The sequence below is a fragment of the Electrophorus electricus genome, chromosome 5 (assembly GCF_041902795.1).
Source record: "Electrophorus electricus isolate QZ-2024a chromosome 5, ASM4190279v1, whole genome shotgun sequence".
In the NCBI taxonomy this organism is placed as follows: Eukaryota; Metazoa; Chordata; class Actinopteri; order Gymnotiformes; family Gymnotidae; genus Electrophorus; species Electrophorus electricus.
Genome location: NC_137501.1, coordinates 26,614,271 through 26,642,216, shown reverse-complemented (window position 1 = coordinate 26,642,216; position 27,946 = coordinate 26,614,271). Strand labels below are relative to the sequence as shown.

General features: G+C 42.1%; 2 protein-coding genes across 5 annotated transcripts; one reads left to right on the top strand and one right to left on the bottom strand.

Annotated features, from left to right (window-relative positions):
* Positions 1-332: 332 nt before the first annotated feature.
* On the top strand, positions 333-20,354 carry usp53b (ubiquitin specific peptidase 53b). 4 transcript variants are annotated; one of them, XM_027020456.2, is made up of 18 exons: positions 333-1,258; positions 4,812-5,507; positions 5,997-6,089; positions 6,394-6,528; positions 7,341-7,454; positions 7,728-7,810; positions 8,017-8,122; positions 9,147-9,293; positions 10,044-10,193; positions 10,316-10,484; positions 13,650-13,766; positions 14,053-14,181; positions 16,323-17,019; positions 17,123-17,187; positions 18,279-18,345; positions 18,495-19,270; positions 19,410-19,494; positions 19,774-20,354. In XM_027020456.2, the coding sequence occupies exons 2-17, from the start codon at positions 5,331-5,333 to the stop codon at positions 19,484-19,486; spliced, it is 3,102 nt and encodes a 1,033-aa protein (XP_026876257.2). In that variant the 5' UTR covers positions 333-1,258; positions 4,812-5,330; the 3' UTR covers positions 19,487-19,494; positions 19,774-20,354. The 4 variants fall into 4 exon arrangements, with proteins under 4 accessions (XP_026876257.2, XP_035385820.1, XP_026876255.2 ...); XM_035529927.2 differs by having other exon boundaries at positions 4,809-5,507; positions 13,653-13,766; XM_027020454.2 differs by having other exon boundaries at positions 4,809-5,507.
* A 1,589-nt stretch (positions 20,355-21,943) lies between these two features.
* fabp2 (fatty acid binding protein 2, intestinal) lies at positions 21,944-24,390 on the bottom strand. The gene is made up of 4 exons (XM_027020463.3): positions 24,198-24,390; positions 23,470-23,642; positions 22,306-22,413; positions 21,944-22,194 (listed from the first exon to the last, which is right to left on the bottom strand). The coding sequence occupies exons 1-4, from the start codon at positions 24,262-24,264 to the stop codon at positions 22,144-22,146; spliced, it is 399 nt and encodes a 132-aa protein (XP_026876264.2). The 5' UTR covers positions 24,265-24,390; the 3' UTR covers positions 21,944-22,143.
* Between the last annotated feature and the right edge of the window lie 3,556 nt (positions 24,391-27,946).

The following is a 27,946-nucleotide window of genomic DNA, read 5'->3' as shown; positions in this document are numbered from 1 at the left end:
TTAAAATCTTAGTGGTGTTATAAATTAGTTTAGTATATTACTGTTTTATAAATTATCTACTGAAAGCCTAATTTATTTTGAGCCATGTCACGTTTATATAATTAAGACATTTACTACATTTGACTAAAATTCAGTGTGTATAAATAAATACTTGAACCCCAGCACTTTGAAATGCATTGTTTTAATCAGTCATGTAATCCTAACAATATATTGACATCTTTGTAAGGAAATCAAATATTTCAAACAGCTCTAGGCTATGTGCGGTGCCAACTAGAATGTGCGTAACCTTTCACAAGAATAAGATCAGCTTTTCAGTCAGGCCACATTCTAAGCACAAAGTCAATGTGCTGTGTTTTTAAAAGTAGGCTAGCGCATTAGAAGCTATCCATGACATCAGTGTAAATGAAAACGAGGTCGCTGTTCTCGCGCCTTCTGTTAAGTTTGCCTGTACTTCATGCATAATAGCGAAAAATATTTCATTACCAACCGGGGTTTAACAATAAACAGAAATTGACGTTCAGTGGCGCATAAGCGCTTACGCAGTTTCATTTCAGGACAACGACTGTAGCACCTAGATCATGATGCACCGTGAGTTACTGTGATGCATGCTTATGAAACGCTTCTCAGTGCACGATAGGCATTTATATTTGTCCACACGTTGAAACGACAACGTGCAACGCCTTCCCACAAGCCGTAAAAATCTTAGAAAAGGGTCTATAACGGAATCTACACCCGACAACATACGCACCTTATTTCACCGCGGTATCGAGTTTATTCTTGTGGGACTGCAGTATATACACTATACCAGGGGCGGAGTTTGACCCTGTAACTCCCAATCCATCAGTAATCCTTTGCAGACTTTCGTGCGCTCGGAATCATTCATTGCAACCGCTTACCACAGGAAATACCCACGACGGCATTAAACAAGAGCACATCAACAAGAGCGTCCAAGTCTGGCTGAGCAGGCGAACCAAGATGTACCGCTGACGGTGACTGCGGACACGCGGATCTCCGGTCGCATTTGTTATTGGTTTGATTTACTGCCGCAAAGGAGGCCCGCGCAGGCAGCGTGACAACCCTTATGTGCGATTTTTGTTACACAAGCCAAACGCTTGCGACTTAAGACAACTTGAGTTATCTTAGTTAAGTGCTGGGTTAAGTGCTGTACTGACATAGTCTAAACTTAAATATTTTAAAGCTACTGTTTGACAATTGGAAGACACTTTGGGAATATTGGGGCACATTTTGGAATGGTGGGGTGAGTACTTCGCCGGTGAAATTGTTTCTTCATTTTCTTGTTTGAGTGTATTTGAGCCAGTAGATCGCGAGTTGCGGTATAAAGTGCACTCGCGGCACGCATGCGTCCTAACAGGTGTAAAAAGAATGCCATGCGGATATTTGCTGTCGCTTCATATTAAACGTGCTAGTGGATTTGCCTTAACCGTACAGTTTCTCTGCAGTGACACTTCGGCGGCTTCTCTGGGGCACTTAAAGAAGGCAACAGTACAGGGTGGATTAACCTGGGCAGAGCTGTAACCAAACCGTTAGTTACCCTGTGATCCCGTTATACAGTAGCCATGCGTGGAATGTACAATGTATACGGCAGATAGGATTTGTACTCAAAAACATAGCGTATACATTTTTTTTCATTATGTTATGGACAGTTTCATATCTTGCTGCCCAGATAAATGTTTGTAGTATGTTTATAATGCCATTCAGAGGGAAAGCGAATGTTTCTCTACGTGTAATCCCCATCTGAGTCGGTGGAGCAGGGCTATTAGTTTTTTGGTTTTTTTTGTATTCTATTTTCTATAGAAAATATAATTTATTTTAGAATAAATGTATTTTTGGCTAGGAGTAAAATATAATTGTTAAAAGTTTTGTAGAACAAATGGGAATACATCCCTAAAGACAATGTGAACCTGGTACCATTATTGAAGTTTCATTGGTCCAGTTGTTAAAAGTTTAATAGAATTGCTACGTGATCATGAAAGTGAGAGCGTGGCGGTTTTGCTTAACTGGAACCACGACTTTCAAAATCAGTAACGTCTGTTTGTAATAGAAACCATCTACAAAGTTACACGTACACGCTCCAAGGTTTCTAAAATATATCTTCAAAGTTGTATCTCAAAACATTATAGGCCACAAAACTAAAACAAAATTACTTACGTTGTTAGCAATGAACTGTACCGGGCTTGACATTTGTACACAAGCGTGCTGAGTACTCCTTACTCTCATAAGATTCCCACTTATGGCCGAAGAAAGAGGGTGAGCACGAGTCGCTCCGTGCTTTTGCAGCCTGCGGATCTCCGACCTATGCTGTAGCCATGGCAGTGTTCCAGAGTGTGATTTTAATGGTGATATACTGCAACACTGCGGCAACAAGTTCTGCGCTGGCGCTAACCCCGGGCCTGCTGGCTTGGATGAGAGGGCCGCAGTGTGTAACGTACTGTATCAGTTCCAGGTCTGCGCAACACCAGCGCGTTTTGCTAATATATTCTCCTCGTTAACAACGGTGGAAGTCTAATGGGGTAAAATCGGATGTTGTGGAGCTTTCTTGGAACTAACAGACACGGGGCCCTGGGTGAGTTCAGTTTTGCACCCATGGCTTAAAAAGCTTCGCCTTCTTCAGTCAATCTCGACCATTTTAAGCAAAACAGCTCTTAAATATGTCCTGAAAGGGCATATTGGACCAACCAGATCTACTTTCTACCTGCACTAATCCCACATACCATTTACAATTACTTGCTCTTCTCTCAGAACACACAAGCTGTACATTACACCACGTGGATTATTCAGTGAACCTAATATTCATATTCTGATCTCAGGTTCCACATTTAGAAAAAAAAAAGAAAAAAAAAAGTTTAACTTCAAGAGTATAACCCCAATTGCTAAAATGGTTATCTTCTATGGAAAATAAAATAAAATAAATAAATACATAACTTTAAAGGATATATAAAGGCTTCTGGCAGTGTAAGTGATGTGAATGGGAGAGTCTAGCTAAAAACTACTTGTAAAAAACAATTAAGCATTGTAAATCTGATTCCAGAAAAAACATTTAGTGTCTGTTGGAGTTAAAGCATTGAAAACAGCTCGCAATATTGAACAAATGTCTTCTCATGAAGGGTTTTAACATTTCCAACTTAAAAGTTGCTCCTTCGTTAAGGCTCTATAAAAATAGCATACCAACACAAGAGCATGGGTGAACAGATCCCCTGCAGCTGCAGTGGTCATTTTAATAGGAGAAAGAAGTTGTTCACAAAATAATGCTCCATTTGTCATTTACCATCTTATTTTGAAAATTGTGTTACAGAAGCTCTGTTTATGAGCTTTGATCACCTTCACAAGATGAGTCATGTACATTAGTCATGTGGCAAGACCTGCTGAGATGAGAGTCCTTGAAAGTCCATGTTAACCTAGTTCCTTTTCCACTTATTTCATAAACCCAGACTGCAGCAAAATGTAATAATCAGAGAAGTTCCTGAGGAGCAACATTGGAATAGGATTAATGTACAATTTACTTTTAAGGTGGAGCAAACCCAAACACAGATTGACATCTTCTGTGGTCTGAAGCCTTTCAAAGTATAATGTTACAGGTTCTTTGATGAAGGCCACAGACTGCAAGTGGACCTGTTGACTCATGCAGGCCTAGAATTTTTGTTCTTGTGGTTTTTTTTATTTTTTTTTTTAATCAAAGCACTTTCCACCTCTGGACCATATATTTAGGATTTCTGGGCATCAGACATTGGATCTGCAACTAAACACTTTTAGCACCTGACTTTACTGTGGGGAGGTTTCATTTTGTACCCATATACTGAAAATTCCACTGTCATGAGAAGATTTTCTGTACTCTTTGAAATGTGTCTTATGGCACACCTGCACACCATTTAGCTGAAGAAAGGATTAAACTGATCAGTTCCAGAGTAGGTGCAACATTTTCCTGCATCTCTTTAAAGCTATGGACATTCAGGCCTTGCCTCTTTCTGAGTGTAGCTACTATTTTGAAAGGTTTTGTCATAAAAAGATGTTGTGGGCAAAAAGTGGATAAGGGCTGTAGACAAGAAAAGATGCGTTGCTAGTTAACTGCATGTGTACTGACTGAGGTAAAAATGGCTTTCTGCAGTTTCTCTAAGGCACCTTTGTCAGCATCCTTTGTCTTGCATTCAAAGTTTCTTGGGAAATGTTCCTAAGGCACTTTCTCTGGGTAAAATAGTTGCAGGGCATTTCAAATCGTGAAACCCCAGACAGCAAGAGGCAGAAGAAAGGGTATGTGGGTGCAGTTGTGGAAAAGGAGGAGGGTCTTAGCAGATTCCCAGGCTCCATCACAAGCAAGGCTGGTATGATATTGTATTTTGCCTGTGTCCATAATCCTACTTATCAATGAAAGTGAACGCAGAAGTAAATGGGAGTGTTATGCAATGTTTGGTACTGGCTTTGTATCCCCTCCAAAGCTGAACCAGCAAAAATGTGAGACGGCTCAGCAAATGTTTTTTTTTTATGGATTATTGATCATGAGGTTCTGAAAGATGATGAGAAAAAACTGAAGTATCCAGAGGGATTTATCTTAATCATTACAATGGCAATGTGAGGCAGGCACACTGATTTAATTTAATCTTTGCACAGTATTCCATATCTACAAACCTAGCATGCAGTATCACTTGCTCAGTACTGTCACAGTAAACTGGCTTCTGTTTCCATTTAATTCTGCTAATTAGCTGCTGCAGACTGAAGTGGCTTTCCATTTAACAGCAATTGATTTTCTTTTTCTTTATCCACCCCATCCCCCTTACCCCCTTTATCACTCACAGCAGGTCATCCTTTGTTGGCCAAATGTTCTGACCCACTGCTCTGAAATGCTCCTTTGGATGAGATGCTGAACGACTGGTGCTGACCCTATCAGGAATACCCTGGAGAGAAATGGATCTGCCCAGCTCTCCATCTCCCATCTTCTCTTCCCACTGCATGTCATTGCTGGGGTTTCCCCCTATACAGAGCTCACACAGCACATCCATTACCTATGCTGAGGGAACAGCAAAGCGGCACGTCACAACCTGTGGCTAAACGTCACTTGTTTGCCTGCGTCTGTATCGGAAGCGCCGATACTCGCCTATCCCAATGGTGTGCGGTCAAAATCTGCATCCCCAACAACCTGTCCCTTGCTATAGCTGTTTTGTCCAATTAAGACAGCCTTCTGAGCATTGTGGGATTGCTTTCCCTGTCAGGCACAGGGACTGCTGGGTACAGATGCTGCCCACAACAGATAAGGCTGCTTTTCGTTTCTTAAGTAAGTGACTCCTTCTGAACTCTGGAGAAAGAAGAACTCGTGCCTCATGGCATGGGTCAAGCTATTCAGGAAGCCAGGGAACGGCATAGCTGGGACTGGGGGTACTGCTGGGACAGGCCTGGGGAAGACTTATCAACCAGGCAGCATGCTCTCCCTGGCCCTCACCAAAGGTCTCCTCAATGAGCCCGGCCAGAACAGTTGCTTCCTCAACAGCGCTGTACAGGTGAGTGCCTGGGTCACTGCTGAGGATTTTGGGTAGAGAGTAGAGAAGGACAATTAGTAAGAACCATTAGAAGAATATAAGGATATATATGAATATAATCATTGGAATAAAGAAAACTTTAGCAGTTATCATAATGTGACGTTAGCTCTGTCACTCATTCATTGTCAGTCATTTTGGCATCATTTGGTTAAACTATGATGATTAAACATCTTAAGAGAAAAGGGTTAACCTCTCATAGAATTATCAGGGCCTTGTGTGCAATCTTTTAAGCCATTTACAATGAGATCCCACAGTACGCTCTCCAGTGCTTAACTTTTTAACTTTAATTTTGAGCTACAAGTTAAAAAATGGAGGTTCCTCCTGATTTCTGAGCTGCTTCTCATTATGGAAGGAGATTTAGCGTGAGGCTACTCTTTTAGTGAGATTGCTGTACAGAGAATTTTGTTGTGTATGTTGAAGTGTAGTTGCACCACTGTCTCCTTGCCATAGGTCCTCTGGCAGCTGGATATCTTCAGGAGAAGTCTCAGGCAACTGTCCACCCACTTCTGCCTCGGTGACGCCTGCATCTTCTGTGCTTTAAAGGTCAGTGTGTAAACAGAAAGAAATGACCTGTCATTTGATATGAGCTCATGATAGTTTTTGATGCAGTGCTCATAATCAGGACTTTTATGACTTATTCTTGCTAACGTGAGTAATTCTTTGTCAAGCCTTTTACTGCTTTGGTATGTTGTCAAGTTTCCAATGCTGGAATAGAATGGAATATTGCAGGGAAAACAGGCATTTGGGGAAAAAACAGGTATTTTGGACATTGTTCCACTTGCATTTTGCAAATATATATTTCTTTCTTTTTGTTTGCCGGTTTCCCCCCTCCCCCCTCGGTCTGTAGAGCATCTTTAGTCAGTTCCAGCAGAGTCGTGAGCGGGCGTTGCCATCAGACACCCTACGGCATGCGCTGGCCGAGACCTTTAAGGATGAACAGCGCTTCCAGCTGGGCCTCATGGACGACGCAGCCGAATGCTTCGTGCGTCGCCTTTATGTCTGCAGCACTGCAGTAACTTGTCTGAAGTAGTCAGAAACGCTACCCTGTAACCATTACAGCTGACTAGTACACCAGCACCTGCCCAGACTAAAAAAGAATATGATGAAAGTATACACTGTCAAAAGACTTGTAACAATTTTTAGTCTTAATGTTTAAATACTCATTGATAAAGGAATTTATACAATGTATCACCATTATCCTTTAAACTGTTATCATTCTTTAATTTATAATTGTTTGTGAAGTTTTATTTGGGGTAGGAGGAGAGTTGTTAGAGAGTTTTTTTAAGTCTCAGATTCCTTCTATGGGTTGCTATTTGTTGCTTTAAAGCATGATTTAGGTGAACTCTCCTACAATTCACAAGACTAATGTTTTATGGCCTACTTAAACATGTTGTTGCTGTGTCTCTGATGTAGACGATGGGTGTAATTTCATACTGATGAGCTCACAGATGCAAAAGCTGTTTCCTTTATATGGGCTCATGCATTTACATTCACAGACAACTTTAAGTGCATTATTTATAATATCCTCTAAGTGTGTATTATTAAGTGTAACACTATATTAAATATAGCCCTCTTTTATGGATGGTGAATTCTCTACTTCATGCTTTCATTCTCTCTAAATAGACTTATGGCTCTCTTATATGATGACATAACAGCAATTCTAATATTATCATCTACGACAAAGCAATAATCCTAGTCCTAAGAATATCTTTAATAAACCCACTGTTATTGTGCTGAGAAGAACTCTGCATCTCTGTTCTCCTGGTTTCTTTTTCTCTGTGCTTGCGGAGACAGGAGCATATCCTTGAGAGGATCCACCTGCACCTGGTGTCCGACTCAGCGGCCGAGCCATGCACCTCCAGGTCGTGCATTACGCACCAGAGGTTTGCCATGACCCTTTATGAGCAGGTAATCAGCCTTCACAGGGCTCCCTTTCCAACAGCAAGTCCATTGGTTAGTCAATGCCACCCAGGTAGACTTTAGGACATAAAGGAGAGAGTTAGAACGGAAGCAAGGAAGGAAGTGGTTTATTTGCAGGCAAGGGGAATTTTTGCACCTTGTCCTTTGCAGTGAGATACAGGATCAGGGTTGTAGGGCTTTGGGCAGGACTTTGAGTGGCATTGAGTGCTGTGTCCTGCGCCATTTGGTACTGATTACCCTGCCCTCCAACCAACCCCACAGTTTGTGTGCCGGAGTTGCGGAGCATCATCGGATCCCCTCCCCTTCACCGAGCTGGTGCACTACGTCTCCACCACTGCCTTGTGGTGAGCTTTCATCCACATGAGCATGCTATGACTGAACTTCGGGATCCCTATAATACATTTGTAGAACAACAGAAGGACACCTTTTTGACATATAGTGCTGACTCAGTGCTTTTACACTGTCATTAAATACTAGGAGACCCATCATGTGAATGGGGTTCACTAACCCAATGACAGGAGGAGCCCTGTGTTTTTTCCCTGGTTGTTAGCCAACAGGTGGAGCGGGTGCTGGAGAGGATGGACAGGCTGAGGTCGGACATGTTCGGCGAACTGCTGCAGGCAGCAAACACCATCGGAGATCTCCGCAACTGCCCTGTATGTCACCACCTCTGCCTCCACCTGTTTTTTTACATTTCTGTGTGAAAAAAAGTTCTTATTTTATTTAACATTTATGAAATACTCCATATTTCTTCTTCTGCGAAAGACTTTGCTAATCTTTTTCGGGCTTCTCAGATGGCACCTAGTCTATCTCTAAGAATTTGGTGGGTGCGGAAGATATAAACATGGTATCTGCTGAATCAGCAAAGAGCTTGTCTAAGATGACATAACAGCAGGCCATGTGATGGTCTATATTTACTGTAGCTCTCTAGAGGATTATGTGTGTTTCTGAGGACAGCTTGTACGTTGGACGTTCAGGCACATGAGCATCACCATATTCACTTATTTCTTATTTTTTCTATGAGGGTTAAGAAGGCAATGAAGTGAAATAATGTCTGATTTTATCAGCAGTGTGTTGTTGTTGTTTTTAATGGAACGTGCAGTAAAATTGTAATGTTTTGTTTTGTTTTGTTTTGTTTACAAATGTGTGGCCAGTTGAGTTTCCCACAAGCTTCACAGAAGACAAACAAAAGCATGTTTCTGTGCACTCCCCATAATAGGAAGCATACTTCCAGAACAGTCCTAATGATCATTGTGATATTTTGGGGAAACTGAATGCCGCTGCCAATAGATGATGTCACTGTTGAGTTGATCAGTGAATTTTGTTGGATGTTAGGCACGTGGCAGCACTTGCCCAGTCATGTGGCTGTTTCCTGCAAGTCGTCCACTGTGACTGACAGAAGACCTAAAACGTTAGCTGCCAGTCGCATGCTGTGGTTATAAATAGCAACGTCTCACTAGCCACTGTTGCCCTCTCATCTCCGTTGGCAACGGCAGAACACTAAGCTTCGTGCACACGCTTCCATGCGGCGACACCTTTTGGGAGGTTTGCCAAACCTGGTTCGTTTCCAGGATGTTGGCATTAACAATCATTAAGAAAGACATAAGGCACAACAGAAAAAGTTCCGTTGTGTCTGCATGGGCATAATTGTAATCATGTCTCTGTTCTTTTGGTTCGCAGAGCAACTGTGGGCAGAGCATCAAAATTCGCCGCGTCCTGATGAACTGCCCTGAGATTGTCACCATCGGCTTTGTATGGGATGCGGAGCAGTCAGATCTTACTGAAGATGTCATCCGTGCTCTTGGGTCACACCTCAACCTTTCAGGGGTAGCCTACAGTCGGAATGTCCACTTCTATCTGTGGCTTAGAATAAGCACTCCCCTTTTGACCTGAAGGAACCATGTCAGAACTGATGTTCTTAAATTGACCATCAACTGGTTAATTATCCTACTTGTTAATCATTGCATCTTCTTTGTTCATACAATGTTTGTGTTAACTGTTCAGGTAACCATGCATAATATATATTAGAAACACCTAACTTACACCATAGTCGCCTGATATGCTCATTTAATAATTTATATAAGGCTGTGTATAAGGCTATGGTCTATCTGCTACCATGCTCAGTTAATAAAAAATAATAGAGTTGATGTGTGACCTCACACGTTTGACCTCAGTTTCACTGCCAACAGCTTTAATGATACTACCCTGATGGCAACTGGGTCGGTATATGTCAGTACATCACAACAGCTCATACTACATGTCCACTGGTCTTACAGTTGACCTTGGTACAGTAATGACACAACCATGCACATCAGGACTGCTCTTCCTAGCTAACGTTATTTTTTCCTCCTGACCATTGTAATATTAGGATCATTAAAATTGTCTAGCCATGCTACATATAGATACAGATAGATAGTTCATTTCAATTTATGCTCAGTTTAGGAGCTTAGCATTTTCCATCTAGACCTGCAAAACAAAGGTGAAATCTCACTGCCACCTTCTTGTTTGGCCTTTGTCTGCTCCAGGCCTTTCAGCTTACCACCTTCCCTTAGATTCCTCTTTCCTCTGCTCCTGCAGCTTTTCTATCGAGTTACTGATGAAAATGCCAAAAGGAGAGATCTTCACCTGGTGGGCATGATCTGCTATTCCAGTCGCCATTACCTTGCCTTCGCCTATCACAGCAAGTCTTCCAAATGGGTCTTCTTCGACGACGCCACAGTAAAAGAGGTGGGTGTCCAAAACAGAGTTCTGTTTAGGTTCCTTTTTTTCAGCACCAATTGATCTGATTTGTGATACCCATGGTATGTTTAATGTTTAATCTTTGTACACATCTGCTTCCTCCCTTCTAGATCGGTACCAAGTGGAAAGATGTGGCGTCCAAATGCATCCGGGGCCATTTCCAGCCACTCCTCCTCTTCTATGCCAACCCGAATGGCACTGCAGTATCCAATGAGGATGCTCCCCGACAAACCACCATGTGGTCCCAGTATAAGTGTTCCCTCAATGGTGAGGGTACAGGTGAGGCTTTCCCACCCCTCCCCCCAACACCCAAGCCTGCACGATGATGGATTTTAAACTCTAGCTGAGCCAAACCGCCTGGGAGACGAGGTGGCGATTGATTTGACTGAAGCGGCTATTGATCTGCGATATGGAGTCAGACTCTGTAGCTGCACTGTGTTGTTTGTGAAGTTGTTTGTAGATGTAATGGTCTCCACCCAGGTTCTTCTTGGGGGGTGGGGGGTGGGGGGGGCAGCTGGGGGAGGGGATATGACCTCTTAGGTCATTTATGAGCATTACTGCTGTCTTAAACCAGAGTGGTTCAGTAAGGTGTTTTGACATTGCTGTTTATAAATAGCAAGGTGTAACCTAACCATTTCTAGTTTTATAACAAGATGGAAATTGTGCATGACATGTGCAGGCCTATAAATTCACACGTAGGTCTCAAAGGTGGGGCCCTTGTTTCACCCTTGATGCAGGCTGAAACATGGGCTGTGTGTGGGACCTTCCTCTTAATCTGTCATTCAAGTTCGCAAATGATGAAAAAAAGTGATAGCTATTTCACACCCATTTCTTTAGAATGGCATGAAAAAGACCCAAGCTGAACATCTTGCCTTTCATCTTGCATCCACATGCTTAAAACAGGCAGTGCAGTTTATAAACAGTGTCCTGCGGAAGATGTCGATTGTCATTGCAAGAGCAGGGGGTGTTATGTAAGATGGGGCCATCCGCCCATGCAGACTGCGAGCGGTGGCCATGTTCCGTTCAGCGCTCAGATTTCCAGCTCAAATCCCCCTCATTTTCTCCACCCCTCCTCTTTCGCTCAGTGGATGAGTTTGTCCACGCATGGGTATAAACTTCAGGGAGAACAGATTATTGCTCCATGCTACACACACACACTCTCTCTCATCAGATGCACTTTCTCCTACCCTTTCTCTTTGTCTCTTTCCGCTTCACTGTTGCTTTCTTTCTTTTTTGTTATTCAATCACTCTCTCTCTCTTTCTATCTCACTACCCTAATCCCTACTCTTGGGTGCAATGCTGCATAACCCCCCCCACCCTGATAATTTTTTTTCCATCCTGTACATTCACACCATCCTTCCTCTTTTCTGGCTCAAGCATGCGACGGCTTACTAACATGCACAAACTCCCTCGAGTAGCATAATCAGCATTCCCCATGGCAATGGCAGGCCAACCTTATTTCTCGATGAATATTGGTAAATAGAACTTTTGCAGTTTTGCTCTTTCACAGTGTTTAAATCTCCTATCATAGTCTCTGTGTTGGTTGGGGACCTCTGGTTGTCCTTGACTTTGCGTCTAGCTGCTACTCATTACCATTTGCCACTTTTCTATAGGGGACATGCTGTTACCTCCGTCAGAATTCTGAACTCACAGGAATTTTATGAGATAACTGTCACCCTCAAGTGGGAGGGTTTGAACACAACCATCACGCACCACCTCTTTGAGGATCTTTTGTGAACGCACGGCCTATGGAGTGTGTGAAAAGAACGGAAAGTCACAGCGAACGAATCCGAGCCTCCTGCAGCTCTGAACGGATGCTAAACTGAAGGCTGCCTCTTGGTCGCTTTGCATCATGCCCCCCCAAGTCATCCTTGTTGCTTTGGCTTTGCACCAGAAGGCCTTGTCAGTACAGGTTTTCTTTCTCCCCTTTTATCTTCTTCTCTTTCTTTTTTTGCCAAGTCGAACCCTGGCAGGCCGTCTGAACCACCTCTTGTGCCAGTAGCTCTGTCGACGTGAGAACAACCCCTCTTCCACCGTCCTCAGGTGCCCTCTCTGGAGCAATAGGCAGCCCCTGCTCCGTGGGAGTCTGGCCCTGAGCCGTGCTCACCCACCCCTCTACCGCCCGCAGGCAGGTGCAGGGCGACACAGTCGTGCACACAGGCTAACAGAATGTGGTGTGGTGCAGGGTTCCACGTGCTGGCATGTCCTTAAAGAGGCACCAAAGAGGCAGAACGAAAGAGAGAGAGAGTAAGAGCAGAGATCAGTATGGTTTTGTTTTTTTTCCCAAACAAAAAAGGAGTGAAATGTACCTGCAAACTGCAGACCAGCTGTGGGGTCACAAAAGTTCTGGGGGTTTTTTTTCATGGAAAAATCTTTTTTATGATTATTTTATGACCATTTCACGGTTGATACAGATATTTATGGTCCGTTTTTATTTTATGTTTGTCTTTTGTTTTATATTGCTCTCATCATTGCCTGTGTCTGTTAGATGTGCGCTTTATGACTTTTACAGTTCGTCATTGCTTATTTTATGGTTGTCTTTTATAGATGTTTGGAAGTTAATTTTTAAAGTTAGTCTTTCTCCCTATCACTCTCTATCTTAACCTCTCAGTTTTTGTCTCACATGCTCATTCTGTCTTAATCTCTCTGTTTCTCTGTCTCACACTTTTGCTCTATTTCCGCCCCTATCTCTATCTTTCACTCCCGCTCTGTGAGAAAGTTCATTTTGATTCACATCACTCAACAAACAGTAATCCCTCTCTGATCTGGACACCCATTCCTGGCTTAGGCTTTCTGGGTTTTTTTTTGGTCCCACATCTGGGCCAGCTCATGACCTGTTCCATTTATCCATTTTTATTTATCTATTTATCCACACAACTGTCCACTTTTCCTCTCCCCTCGTGCCTAGTGGAAAATCACAGACCACGCACATGCAGCGGCCAGTTTTAGACGTCACCATGCTAACGTAACCATGCCAACATTACAGAACCACACAACCAGCAGCAGAATAATGTAAGTTAACAGTATCTGCTGAGGAGAAATTGTCTTTTGGAGACAAAAGAAAAGTGTCTAAAAACCAGTTTAAACTGAAATCAGATGTTCAGAGGCTGTGGATTTATATTTTATGTCAATGCCCGATTCAATCCTAGAAGTGTCCTTTTAAAGGCTACGTTGGCCAATAATGCTGAAGTACTGTGACCCACCCAGTTTCCCAGTCTGACATCACCGTTCCCATGACATTGTGTGCCATGTGGACATGTTTGTGTTGTGTGCCTGTCACTGCCCTTCATGTCTTTTACTCCCCGACCTTCATTGTTTAAATCCATTGACTAAGGAGGGTGATTTATTTATTCTTACTCCCTGTCATTTTTTTTGGTTGGGGGGAAAAGAACATAAAACTGTTTTCATTCCTGAATTTGTTTATTCTCTCCTTCTTTGTGGTAGTAGCTGAAGTTCCGCACTCAGGGTCAAAGAAACTCGACGGAGTAAGAGAGCCTGCAGGCTCTCTGCGGACCAATCAGGGATCTCACAAACAAAATTCGCTGCAAACAGCCAATCGGCGTAAGGCACAGATGATGCACACGGCCGTAAACAAATAGACCAGTACTGCTTTTGTTCTGTTTGTACTTTAAATTTGCTCGCACTCATTTTTAAGCACAGTAGTTCACAATAATTTTAATTTCTAAAAAGTGTACGCAAAAAAAATTAACATTGTTCTTTATATGTCCTGAAAAACATATAAACTACATTTGAAGCTTGTTAGAATTCACTGATTTAATGAAAAAGGAATAGTTTTCTGGAATGGTCTTTTGCCCATTTAAAAAAAAAAAAAATTAACACTTTCCAGTCAAGGTGCTTCCTGAAAGCCCAGGTCGACCTCGCGAGTCTTCCAGAGAACCTTCACAGGGCGTAGGAGAGAGAGCACGGCGGGAGGTCGAGCGGGGTCACCGTAGAGGGGACAGCCTCCCACACAAAGGTAAACATTACACACATGCGAGGCCACCTTAAGAGAATGGCCCCAAATATGGAGAATTTAAAAGCTCAAATATCTTAGGTATGAGCTTTAACAGTAGGTGCTACTGTGTCTTTTGTGTTGAAGTATTGTTAATATTTCTCTCAATTGCTTAAGATCACTTCTGGAAAGGCCCCTCAGGAAAATCCCTTAACAGTGGCACTGTTTGCAGGGCTATGTGCTTTATCTCCACTCACATGGTCCACACAGTCTTATGCAGATATTTTGGCATTTTCAGTAGACGTGCACTTGAATAAAATATTTTAACAGATGGCATCCTGCAGGTCAAAACCAAATCTGACCACTTCACTTACTTTGCACAGTCATTGTGAGTCAAGAAGAATGTTACTGAAAATTTAGAATATGAAAAAATTCAATAAAATAAAACAATATACTAGGCTTTAAAAAATGCTGTAAAAATGAGTTGATCACAGTCATCTGTAGCCAGGAGCCTGAGAGAGCCAAATTGGCTATGCTCTCAGGAACGGAGGGGTAGCACACTCTATCTCCCCTGTCAATCACAGCGACACTGGCCAATCATGGACGTGCATCAGAAGGGGGTGAACAGTGCATGTTACTCCACCCCCTGAAGTTGCATGCTTGAAAAGGTGCGGTGATTGGATGCAAGTGCGTCGGAAGAAGCTCAAAAAGGTGCGGTGATCGATAGCATATGCCAGGGGAAGAAGTATGCGATAGCCCTCTCTCTCCCTGGTCTTCAGCTGTCATGTGATAGGGGAAAATTACCCAATGGGAGGAAACTGGCTATGACTAAAATAAGAATAAAAATAGCACAGGAGTCTGGCATTTTTACACCAGTTTTGCATTGACTGAGTTATTTGCTTTTGATACATTTGGATTTGGTGTGTTCTGTGGCATTTTGGATGCAAAATGTATTTTGCAGAAAGTAAAAAGCAACTGAGGTAAACTGTAAATAAAAAAAATAGATCTCACGTGTTTTACTACATCCTATATTTTAGAATGTGCCTATTCAGAAAAGGGCTTGTTATATTCAGCAAAAAGTACAGTGTAATTATCTTTTTCTGCAAAGCTAAATATTGCTTTACAAAGTAATTTGTCTTTGTCAGTGTGCGCTCACATTAAAGTGAAAGACTTTAATGTTAAAATTAACATGAAAATCGCTGGTTTTCATTTGTGGTGCACTTCTCTTCAGTAAAGTGGATCCTGATCCTATCTGCATCCCATAAACAGAACAAATTTAAAAAACAGTATTAGTAAGCGCTTCAGCTAGCTCCATGGCCTCTGGCACTGTAAATCTCCCAGGACCATAAGATGGCCCCGTAAGCCGATTTTGGGTGCTTGGCGTTGTCAGAAGCACTCTCCGGCCCATCCGCTTCCGTACGTTCCTGTTTTAGGTCATTAGCCTCATTTCTGTGGAGCACATGCAGCACACTCGGATTATGTTCCTTTAACTCACCTCTTTGTGAATTTTAAAAGAAAACTTCCTCTGTGATCCCCTTTCAGACTTTCAGACTTTTTAGAGGACAAAAAGAGTGTTTTGTCCTAAAGAACAGTTACTGGTGCAGGCTTCTCTATACTATCCTCAATATTTCCATTTCTCACTTGCTTTTTTTAAATGATGATAAAGCTGATATTGCTGTTTTTTAATATATTTTTGAAAGTTCTTAGTAAATTCTCAATTGACTATCACAGGATCAGAAGATATTTTGTTTTTCTTTTCTTTTTCTCTTTCTGTCCTTTTCTTTGTCGTGGTTGGAGCCAGGTGCACTGTCCTCTACAGAAGGGCACTCTGAGGGCACCTTACTCAGGAAAATGGTTTATAGTACTGGCTACCTTCCAAAGCATAGCACACCATCTGTCTCCCAAACGAGAGTTTGGCTTGCAGCAAGTGCACATCTATGCAAGGGGGAAGGAAGTGTCTCCAAATTCAATTTCCAACTGCATTTTGACCATGCTTCACCAGTCCGTGTCTGTATAGTGGGAGTGCGTGTCTTTGCAGTGTGTCTGTTTTGTGGTCATGGTGAATAACGCTTCCTTGTCCACAAAAGCGATTCCTCTACTGCACTTTCTATGAAGTGTTGTTGTTAATACTTGCAATTTAGAGAGTTTCTTTGTTGTCCTTATAGATATGGTGTATCCCAGGTCCAGTTCCCCTTCTGAGAACAGTCTGCGACCGCACTCAGACCCAAGGCACCGCTCCAACCTGAATCGCCCATGCCGTCCAGACCGGCCCTCAGTGCAGCCACGTGGATCACCCCAGGAGTGCCGCACACACCCAAGCAGTTTGGGCCGCCATCACGATCTCCCTCCCTTGGGCCACGGCGAGTCGGCAGACAGCCCGTGCGAGCGTGGCCGGCCCAAGGCGTCGTCGTGGCGGCCGGTGCGTGATGTGCTGAATGTGGACAGAGTGCTGAATGAGCTGGAGCAGCGCCGCCGGCAACAGCAGCAGCAGGGCAGTCCCAGGTGTGGCCATGTCCAGGAGAGGGTGCCGGCTGAGCGCAAGCCGAAAGGCCTGATGACCATATATGAGGAGGAGGTGAGGCCAGAGGCAGAGAGCCGCACCTCGCAGGAGTGTCAGCACTGGGCCACGCCCCCCGGCTCAGCAGCACGCCTCAAGGGTGCGGCCAGTGTGACGCTGAGGGCCGATAACTGGACGATCCAGCGGACGGAGTCAGGCTACGAGAGCAGCGACAGGCTGAGCAGTGGCTCCACCAATCCTGATTCACCAGGTGTAGAGAGCATCACAAGCAGGGAGCCCAGAGCAGCCCTGGAGCCCAGAGCAGCACTGGAACCCAGAACGGCCATGGAGGTGCAGCAGCTCAGGTAGTGGAGATAACATAGATCAGTGACCCATGGGAATCAACTGCCATCTGTCACTGAAAGTGCCTTTCAATCAATTGAGTTTTAACACATCAAACCTTCTCAGGGGTCAAGTTCATCACAGTCGCAGTGACTCAAAATCTGAGGCAGTGCGCTCACCCTTGTGCTACAGTGAGTACCAGAGAAATGCATGAACTCTACCTTAGAGAGCACTTGTATGCTGAAAATGCATGTTTTTGGTATGAAATCACCTCAAGTGGAACATAAGGTTTGGTCTACTGCATATTCTGCAGTAAAAAGGTTTTGTGGAAATTATTTAGGCTATTAGATCCCTTTTTACATTTCAGTTCCTTTTTTAAAGAGGTAGACCTTATCATGGTAGACCTTACAGTCCAAGATTCCCTTAGACGAGAGTCTCTTCATAATCAATTAGTGACTGTCTTGTAAGCATGTTATACAAATCACATGCAAATAACAGTTTACAAACTACCTTTGACTAATCTGCTACTGCTAGTTCAAAGATGTTTTGAATAAATTTGAGTTGTCTTAGCTATGAAAAAATAAAGAACCAATTTTTAAGCCCTTCAGCCACTGGGAAGTCATCTTCAGTGTGCAAAAATGGAAGGAACACAAATATTAAGGTGACAGTACTTGCTGTAGCACCAAAGTGACATTGGCCTTGCCATTGTCCAGAGGAAAATTGCCAGCTTATTGGCTGGCCAGATATAGATGACGCACCTAAGAAATGACATGCCTTCCTACATGCACACTATTTCTTTAGCATCTGCTTGTCCTGTGCAGTAGATTTGAAACCAAAGTGCATGCTGAAGGTGGTATTCTCTTTATATGGTGAGTTTGGTCTTAAAAGTCATACATTAAGTATTTAAAAAGGTAACCACAGAGTATCTTGTAAAGTTAACTAAAATTAGCAATGACCTTTACTCCTATGCGTTCATTAGAGGTGTGTATGTGTGTGTGTGTGTGTGTGTGTGTGAGGCAGCAGCTATGATGGACAGCAGAGAAAGGTCAACAGGAGAGAAGAGGCCATTCTATCTTTTTAAAATCTGTTAGAATATTTGGAACATGTCTGTGCCCCCTGCTCAGCAGTTCAAATTGACATTTTACAATGCCATTACTGCCACCTTGTGCTGAAGTTGTAGGACAGCAGTACTTATATCTCACTGTGTTTGCTTATTCAGTCATCAGTAGTACCATTTAGGATTCAGAAATGAATGTTCTGATGTTCTCACTTTCACCTTTAGGTAAACATTTGCTGAAGGTCCAGGGTAAGAACTCTGACCATCTTAATAAAAGCAGCCCAAGTTCAAGGTATTCTGGATGAGGTTTTGCGCATCAATACTGCTTTTGTTAGTACCATTTAAAAGCATAGTTCAAGGGAAAGAGTAAAAATGTATTCATACAATTGCCATGGTTACCCTGGATTTTTGCTCTCACACAAAACTTGCTCTGCTTTCCAGGCGAAAGCTAAGACACTCCTCCTGTGGCTTATATAAAGGAGGCAGTTCGGAGAGGGAACCCTCAGGCTCTGAGCCCCACAGTGAACCGCAGGAGGTCCCTGTTCGGGTGCAGCTTTGTCCTGATAGCCCACCGGCACACAGCATAGGCAGGCTCAGCAGCTCGGAGTGCAACAGCTCAGATGAGATGACAAACCCTCCATCTGAGCAAGAGGACAGCGCCTACCGATCCAGCACCAGCGAGACGGCGCCGGCCGAGTCGCCGCGCCCAGTCCGGCCGACCCGGCAAGAACCAACCGCCACCCCTGCCACATCCCCACCTGTGCCCGCCCGCTCCAGACATGCCCAGCGGCTGTGTGAAGGCAAGACGCTGCCTTTTCGGCCACGCCTCCTCCGGGAGCCCTCGCAGGCAAGCCCGCGAGTGGCCAACGGGGGGCCCCGGCGGGTTGATCCGCATCCAGGTTCGTCTGACGTGAGCTCCAGGTCCGGCTCGGACCAGGAGCGGGGGGAGCTGGGGGATGCAGACATGGAAGACAGGCCACGCATGCCCGAGCGGGCACCTCGTGTGCCGGCCGTGGCGCTCACCACATATTTCTCCGTGGATCACTGCATGACAGACACGTATAGGCTCAAGTATCACCACCAGAGGCCACTAGTGCTTTCTGTGCCAGAGCAGAGGGGATGCGCCAAAGGATTGGACCACCGCGAACCTGGCACCCACTCCAGCCATACAGAGAGCCTGTCCACTGCAGAGAATGCCCGAAACAGGCCCGATACAGGTTCTATACACTTACCTTAAATTAAATTATTTATTGATTTGTATAATGATTCTTTGATAATTACTGTAACTCTCTGTTGTCTAGAGTGTGATACCTGTGGGTGCTATTAAGTAAGTCTTGATGTCAATCACATTTTCAGGCTCTAGCAGCAATAAGTCCACCGCAAAGTGGCACCCAGTGACTCCAAAAGGACTGGATGAGCATGGGTATTTGTGAAGGTCTTGGTAAGTGTTTTTTACACGGAGGTCTATTTTTTATACAACCTTCATGCTTAAATGTTGGTAAAAGTCTATCTGTGTACCTCACATAGTAGCGCAAGGTGCTAGTCAAACCAAAGTCATGGGCTCAGTTCCAAGAGAGCACACATAATGGCAAACTGATAAATATCAGCACTGTTGTCTGGTTCCTTCTTTGTATTTCATTAAATTTTCATTTGAACGTAAACAGGTTTTTGCAATTTGGAACATTTCACCAAATGATGGAGTGGCTTGTCTCTTTCAAAGCTCCTGAGGGTAGTGTTGGAAAATATGCAGTTTGAAGCAGAGTCCAAAGAAACCTGGAAGAGAATGGATCATTCCTAAACACTTCAATTTGGACTCCACTCCCCCCGATGCCAGAAGCAACCTCTGCTTTGCCTCACGGACAGGAGTATTTCTGGGGAGGTGCGGTCCTGGCTAAGATGTGCTGTGACTTCAGTGTGCTGGATCGCATACCTCAGAGCCATGCACACTTGGACGTGTATTCACTTGCACAGTCGCACGTATCAGTTAAAGTCAGAGAGGTAAATCCTTGGTGGGTTGGAGTGGTGTAGGGGTATGGACGCAGATGGAAATGCGATTTTATTTGCACGGACAAAGCTGTGGTGCTGGTTTGTTCATCAGCTGTAAATTTACTGTGTGGAAAGGAACGCTGAAGATCTTCAGAGGTTGTTTATGGAGTGCCTTCTCGCAATTTGTCATGCAGAACACTGACATAACTATTCGTATGAAAGGAATATTGTACAATGATGTCCTCTATCTATTTTTGAAGATGTCTATGCATTTATTTTTATTCGTTTGTTTAATAAACCTTATTTGAACTCTCATGGTTTTTTTCCCCACTCAGGTGTTGAAAGGAAAAAGACATTTTCTATGCAGTTCAAAGGAAAAGATTTGGAACCTAATAATTAAATCAAAAGTTGCTGCAGGCAAAAAGATCTGCAATATAATATGTCCAGTAATTTGCCCTGTAATGCATTTATTTCCTGACTCCTGCTTTTTAGCCCAAAAAAAAAAAAAAAAAAAAGACAGTTGACCTTACAAATGTACCCACTGTTGGCATCTGGTCAAAGCAAACAATCACGTAACTTGAATAAACGCCTTCAGAAACCTAAACTTAAAATACATTAAGGGGATCGGAATTCTGAGTGGTTTCTTGATGTTGCCACACTGTCGAGTCGATGCCCAGACAGGTTTATAACTTGGAGATGTCGAAACATTTGCTTCATTGGCAGTCACTATAAGTTGAATCACTATAAGTTGCCATGTGTTAAAGGCCTTGCACAGTTGTTCTAAAATATGTGAAAAAGGAACATAAAAAAATTATATCTCAAATTTTTTTTTCCGTCTTATACGGTTCTGTTTTTGTGGGCGTGGATCCTAGCGGTTTTATTGACAGCCTCAATGTCAAGCATAACCGCCTAGTCAGTATGACGCAGACTGGAAAGAGGGAGAGACGCGTCTACTTGTGTGAACATGAAGAGGTGAAAGGCTGTAAGGGGTTTGGGACAACAGCGGAATCCGTGCTGTGTTTAAACAGAGTGTAATCACATTCTCTGGTTAAATTAGAAGACGCCACAGTTCATATTTAAGGACGTATTTAGAGCGGTATTTTCTGTGCATTTGGTACATATTGATCACTTTTACATTAAAGCTATTAGCTTGCTTATATTCGGCTGGTTAACCAGGTCTAGCTAGCGGGCTTTTACTGCACACGACAGGAGCTAAACGTGAGAAAGTCGGCAGTTTCAAAAATGTCAGTGTATCATATCATATAACGTTAGCTGAGCTAAATTACAACACTACATTGCCTCCAGTAAGTGTCGGGAAAGCTGTTGCTTTCAGCATGAGTCCGCAGTAAAATGTCTACAAACTCTTGTATCTAGTGTCATTTCAGCCCCAGAAAGAAATCGGAGCCATTTTGATTTGCTCTCGTTTTCAGGAATAAAATGTAGAGTAACCTTTCACCCCACTGAATCCAAAACCTGAGCATTTTGTTCTGCGTGCCATCTATTGCTGCAGCGATGCAGTGAGTGAAGCGTGGGACAGTTGAGTTCGCAATTCATGAATATGCAAATATAAGAGCTTATGATTCGCTATAGTCCGTTAGTGCGATGTCTATGACGTCTAAGCGCACACCTAATTAACATGTAATTCCTAAGTGGTGGTTAGGGGGCAGTATACAAAAAAAAAAAATTTTAGAGGTCATTTTATGCACTCTGCAGTGCCAAATAAATGCTGGACTGGAGCAGAAGTATGAAGATAATCATATACCTCCTGCTAATATAACATTTTGAGTAAGGAGGAAAAAAATCCTGTGCAGCGCCTTTAAAAAATTGGCATCAAATGTCGTTAAACAATCTGCAGCTGGTTTAATTTAAGATACAATGAGGAACTGGGATGCAGGACAAATTCCAAAAGTTCTGAAAGGACTTTATTTCCTTACAAATAAAAATATCTACTGTAAATAAAAAAAAAACATTGTATAAACATTATTTTCTGAGCAACCAGTAACTTTTCAGAATATCCAAAATACTCGAATCTCCCGACTAATAATCAAGGAGTGAAACGAAATCATCGTGGAAGATAATTAAGTTGCTTATGGACAAGCTCGTTTTAGATTTTCTTGAAAATCCTCTCAGCTTCCACGCCCTCGTAGGAAAGGCTCTGCAAGAAACAAAATAATGTATTTAACAGGAAGAAAACTCAAAAGGTTCAGATATACACGGTAGTAAATGGCTCACATTTGGTAAACTGTCAGTAAACTGTGCTACTCACCTGCACGAGTTCATCGCCGCTAACCTTCCTGGTCGTCCTAAGTATTTTTCCGTTATCTTCGCGGGTAAAGCTTCCCTTCAGTACGCCATCCTCCAAATTCCAGCACCCCTGTGGATTCAGAGGTCGGAGGTCAAGCACCCAGAACGGTGAACCAGGGACCAACAAATTGAGGTAAGATGCTCCAAATGCCCAGAAACGACTTTATTTTTTTATTTCTTTTAAGGAAAATAATTTTGATACTGCTGAGCAAACAAATGTAGGCTATGCCAACATAATACCTATTCTGGTTTTAGACTTGTTAAAAGTGAGTATACTGCATGCTCAGCTAAACAACCTTTATCTTAAAATAGGTCTTTTTCCATTTAAGATCTAACATGAACCAATAAGCAGACTAATGCACTAATTTAAGAAATTCAAATATGCAAGCCACATGGTATAATCTCTAGGGCCCTAACCTGGATCAAGTGAGGTCCATACTGTAGAAATGTGATATTACATAATAAACCACAGTGTCAGATGTGTAGGTCTGCTCACTGCACATTTATCTTATGCTTTTATCCAAAGCAACTTACAATAATGACTGAGTGCAACTTGAGGGTTACAGGCTTTGCTCAGGGCCCTGATAGTGGCAACTTGGAAGCAATGGGGCTTGAACCAACAACCTTCCAATTATAAGTCAAGTACCACTGAGCTACCACTGCCAGATCTAGGCCATGCCCTTGTTTTTACCATAATGTACATTCAATTCAATATATATAAATACACACATGCACACATTTTATATATATATATATATATATATATATATATATATATATATATATATATATATATCTCCAAAGAAAATTGTAGTGTACTTTACTGAGAAGCACTTTGCTTGAACAGCTGAGGAAGGACCTCTGAAACTCTGTGTACTTTACTACAATTTTGAATATCTCTTTCACTCTTTCTCTTTATTTCTCTTTATTATATATATAAAATGTAGAAAATTCAATTCAATGCTAGGTTTCACGGAATATAGGCTACTTTCTGACATAATATTATCAAACTCTGCTATTTCCACAATTTATAACAAATTTATAATCAAAGATACAGTGGGAAAACCTTGGCGTCCCAATAGCTAGTTGCAGTGTTGCATATTGGTGCGTGCAAATGGTGACTCACGAACACTTTAACATCATTAGGTAGACTGTATTCGAAGAGGACCCCTAGTGTGAAGTCAAGTTCCAGGTTGCGGAAGGTGCTGGACTCTTTCACGTGGAATTTATCACCAGTTTGCTGCAGGGTAATCTTCAGATTATCATGGGCCCCTAATTTCTTCTTTATCAGGTTAAAGCCTGTTTGACAGAATCAAGTGAGCACACCCTAAAGGATGACTCAACGGAATTGTGCAATCCTGCTTTTTTAAAAAATGTGGAGTAATGTGCACACAGCATTTCGGTATATTTCATTTTTATATGTACATTTATTTACGCAGCAGAATATATGTAGCGTACAATACATAACTGTCTATACTTTTGTTGCTGCAATGTCTCCGTTTGCAAGGCTACATATATGTTAACTCCTGGAATTTGTTACTTTTTTACAATTGTTGACCACACCTTGTGAATTCTTAATATATCACAGTGAACTGAACTGTAGAAAATTATGGTACCTCCTTTGCTTTTCTCTTCAGTACTGAATTCTTGCTATGATTATTGTTGAAATGTTTTTCTTTTGTCCGGTCAGTGCAGTTGTTGTTTTGTCCAACAAAATCTTCTGCATATCTGATAAATTTGATCAAAGTCTTCTGAAGATCTCAGTTACTAATTTGCTTCAACATCCAGGGTACCTTAACTAACTAACCCTTAACTTATTCTGAATAGTAATAAATAGACATAAATAAATCTTACCCATCTTTTCCAAGAACTTCTCATAATTGTTGCTGTATTCCACTTTCCAAGTCCCATTGAACATCATTATGACAGAGGCTTGTTGTCCCAGGTTGGAATGAATAGGGGTGTGTGTGTGTTTGCGTTGACCACACTATTCCTTATATATGTCAGTAGCGGAAAGCACTCTCCCTTATCAGAGCATTTATGCTAATATGGCTGAGTAAAGCTCACTGGAAATGTGCCCCCCTCTGGGCTTTCCATCCCAGCATGCAATACCAGATGCAGGGGTGTGTTGGGTGTCGGAGCGGGGCCCTGCTTAGTTGTGCAAGAACAAGTGCTTGCTTGTGTTGGATGAGCCATCCATCCCATTTGATTCTCAGGCTCAGAAATCTAGCTCACATGGCCCCTTTGATTAGACAAGCTAGATACTTTGTTTACACAGTACAGGGTATGGCACGGTGGGTGTTGTGTATCAGCAGTTTTGCAGCATATGAACAGTGAACTGCAATGAACGCTTTTGTCCATGCACTGGAAAAATGTACACTGGTATGATGTCATGAGGTGACTCTTTAAAAGCACTTTATTTCTAATCTTTAGTAATTAGCAAAGCACATTGTCATGTTCATTCACACTTGATATAATGAGCATACACTTTGTTACACCCACAAGGCTGAGTGATGTCATGGCTAGACAGACATGCATGATTAGATACTGTGCATTCATAAATATGCATACTGCATACTTGAAAGCAAATGTGTGGAAAATATAGATGGCCATTGTGCTCAGGAAGACAAAGAAGACACGCCTGCAAGCTCAACAACATGTGTGCACAGTGCATACACAGCTGAATTACAAAAACATTAATTTGTTTGGCATGAGCAGAAATGAATATAGACCTCAAATCCTGGGTCCAAATGGGACACAGTCATTCAATGAAATGTGTTAGAATATGTTTCTGACAAAACTATCCAAGCTTGAATAAAGACTTTCACTTTTTTTAATGGTATTTGTTTTAAATCTTCTAATCATGCAGGTTCCTAAGTCATTTTAAATCTTTGGAACTCTGGATTAGATTTATATCATTTACAATTCCTTTGCTATCATGGACCCAAATGGGTGTACCATACTGAACAATAGTACTAGTCTTTAGTGGTCTGTTCTTCACTGGCTACTGATCAGAGAAACTGAAGAAACTGAAGAAACTGATCAGCTGGAGATATGGATGGGTAGTGGACCGCTCTCACGCCCAGTGACATGTCTGCCACCCATATAAAGCCGGAATAATGTAAGAGCACCTGTAATAAAGATGCTAGTGTGCTTACCTGAAAAGAAGGTGTTTCTAAGAAAATGGCTCAGGATGACATTTTGAAGTGACCACGCAGCAGTTATTTATGGTTAGCTAGACAGATGTGTGTCTGACCTGTGGTTGTAACCTTTCAATGCCTAATATTATTCTATCCCCGGTGCTTTTCAATTCAGTGTGATTTGACCCAACAAGCTGTTTCATCACAGAAGTGAGTCTTGGAGCCACTTTAATATTTATAAATGGAAATAAATGTTGCATGCACCTCTGTTTTACTGTAACTGATATTTACTTTGGTCTGTTGTGTTTGACTGTTGTTAAAAAAGTTGATAAAAAAAAGACCCCTATAACTAATAAGGAATATCTGTATATATTCATGATAATGCCATTAAGACTAGAATGACATAAAGCATTTATATTTTCACACAAATGAATTCTAAAAGGTTGCTATATTGCCTGCATGATTCAAGGTGCCTTGCAGGACGTTGAAGAATGTTAGCAAAAAATATGTGCATAACCCAAAGACTGACATGAGACATTCTATAAATGCACCTGGCTATAGAACCTGTTTGCCTGGTATTGTACAGTGTTTTGGAAGGTGTTCTGTGAAATATGATCACTGGGTGTGCATTTAAATGTTATGTTGGCACTCATTTGGAGATAAGGCTGAGAGGCATATTAGCAGCACTGTAATGCCTGAGTTACCTAAAACTGATCGGTGTTGCCATTTATGATTCTGCCATTGGTATTACCGCTGAGGGGCAGAACACTTTGGTATTGTCTTTCCCTGATGGAGAAGAGACCTCATCTAAACATCAGCATCATTAAGCATGACGCTGACGATACATGAGACCATATTGGTCTTATTTGGTAATGTAATTCAAGGGAAGTTTCGTTCAGGAGTTTAGATGCTGCTAGTACAGATTATGTCCATGTTTAATCACCATTACAAATTCTAAAAGACTATAAAGCAAATATGCAGCATTCATTGCAGGACATAGTTACAAATTTACAAAAGTTCTTTTGTAGTTTATGAATAAAACCTCAGTTTGATATATAAGCCTAATGTTATTTCTCATCACCATATTTCTTTAGGCTACATTTCCAAATGGAAACTCAAAAGTTAACATTTTTGCACACTACTGTAGACAAACAATTCTTAGATAAACCCTACTGTCCAAACATTCATTCACAGGTATCAAAGGACCCAATGTGTGTCAAGAAAACATTCCCCACACCGTTATTCCACCAACTGTTGACACCTGACAGGAAGGACACATGCTGCTTCCGCCAAATTCTGACCCTCCAAACATCAGGGTGAAAAAGAATTTTGGATTCATCTGACTAGGTAATGTTTTTCACTGTTCAGTTTTGTTCTCTTTTGCCCACTGAAGTTTTGCCTTTCTGTTTCCCTTAGACAGCAATGGCACTTAAACTGGTCTAGTTTATAGCTCATCTGTGCTAAGAAACGAGCATTCAGACATGTTAATGAAGCTCCAGTTATGTCTTCAGCTGCAATTAGCCTGACTGTGCACCTGCTGTTAATCAGAATGACATTGACATTTTTGACATTCTCCTCTAACCCCTTTTGTCAATTAATTTATGCCCACAGGATTCTCTTTCGGATGTTTTTCCCTCAGTCACACCATGTGGGGTTTACTCTTGCTACTAGCTCAGTGGTTAAGGTAGTTGACTAGTAGTTGGTAGGTTGTCAGTTCAAACCCCACCACTGTCAAGATGACACTGTTGGGCCCCTGAGCAAGGCCCTTAACCCTCAACTGCTGAAGTGTTACTTAGTCATAATTGTAAGTTGCTTTGGATAATGGTGTTAGGTAAATGTCTTGACACCGTGGCAAGAGGGAAAAAAAAGTTTGACAGTTTCTGAAACACTGGCCCTAGTGTAGCATGGGTGACCAAACCTTGTTTGTAGTTGCTCACTTTGCTTGATTTTCCCATTCAAATGTGAATTTGCACTGAAACTGAAGACATAAAAAACTTGATCACCTGATTTTATGCTGCACTCTATGGTCACATGTCTAATTTCAATAAGGGAAGCTCCAGCCATGAAAGGCCAGATGTCTCTAATAAAGTGGCCATTCAGTGTATAATCAATATCAGACATTTAATTTTCTTTCAAGGAGAATTTACCAGAATTTTCCATAGGATGTTCACAGTGTAATATGATAATTTGGCCACAAGATGGAGACAAATGTACTGATACCAACAGCCACATCCAAAAAGGGGTGTTTTGCTGTTGTTAAAAAGCATAAACACAGGAAGACAAAACTGACCTTATTTCAGTACAGGGACAGAGCTCACTGAAAACTATATTCTTACAATATCAATACTGCAATCTCAGATACAGACTAATGACATTCTATTTGTTTACATTTCCTGCAGTTTTCTATAAATAGGGCAAGTTAAATTTAAATGTATATGTAATGTATTTGTGTATGTAATATAT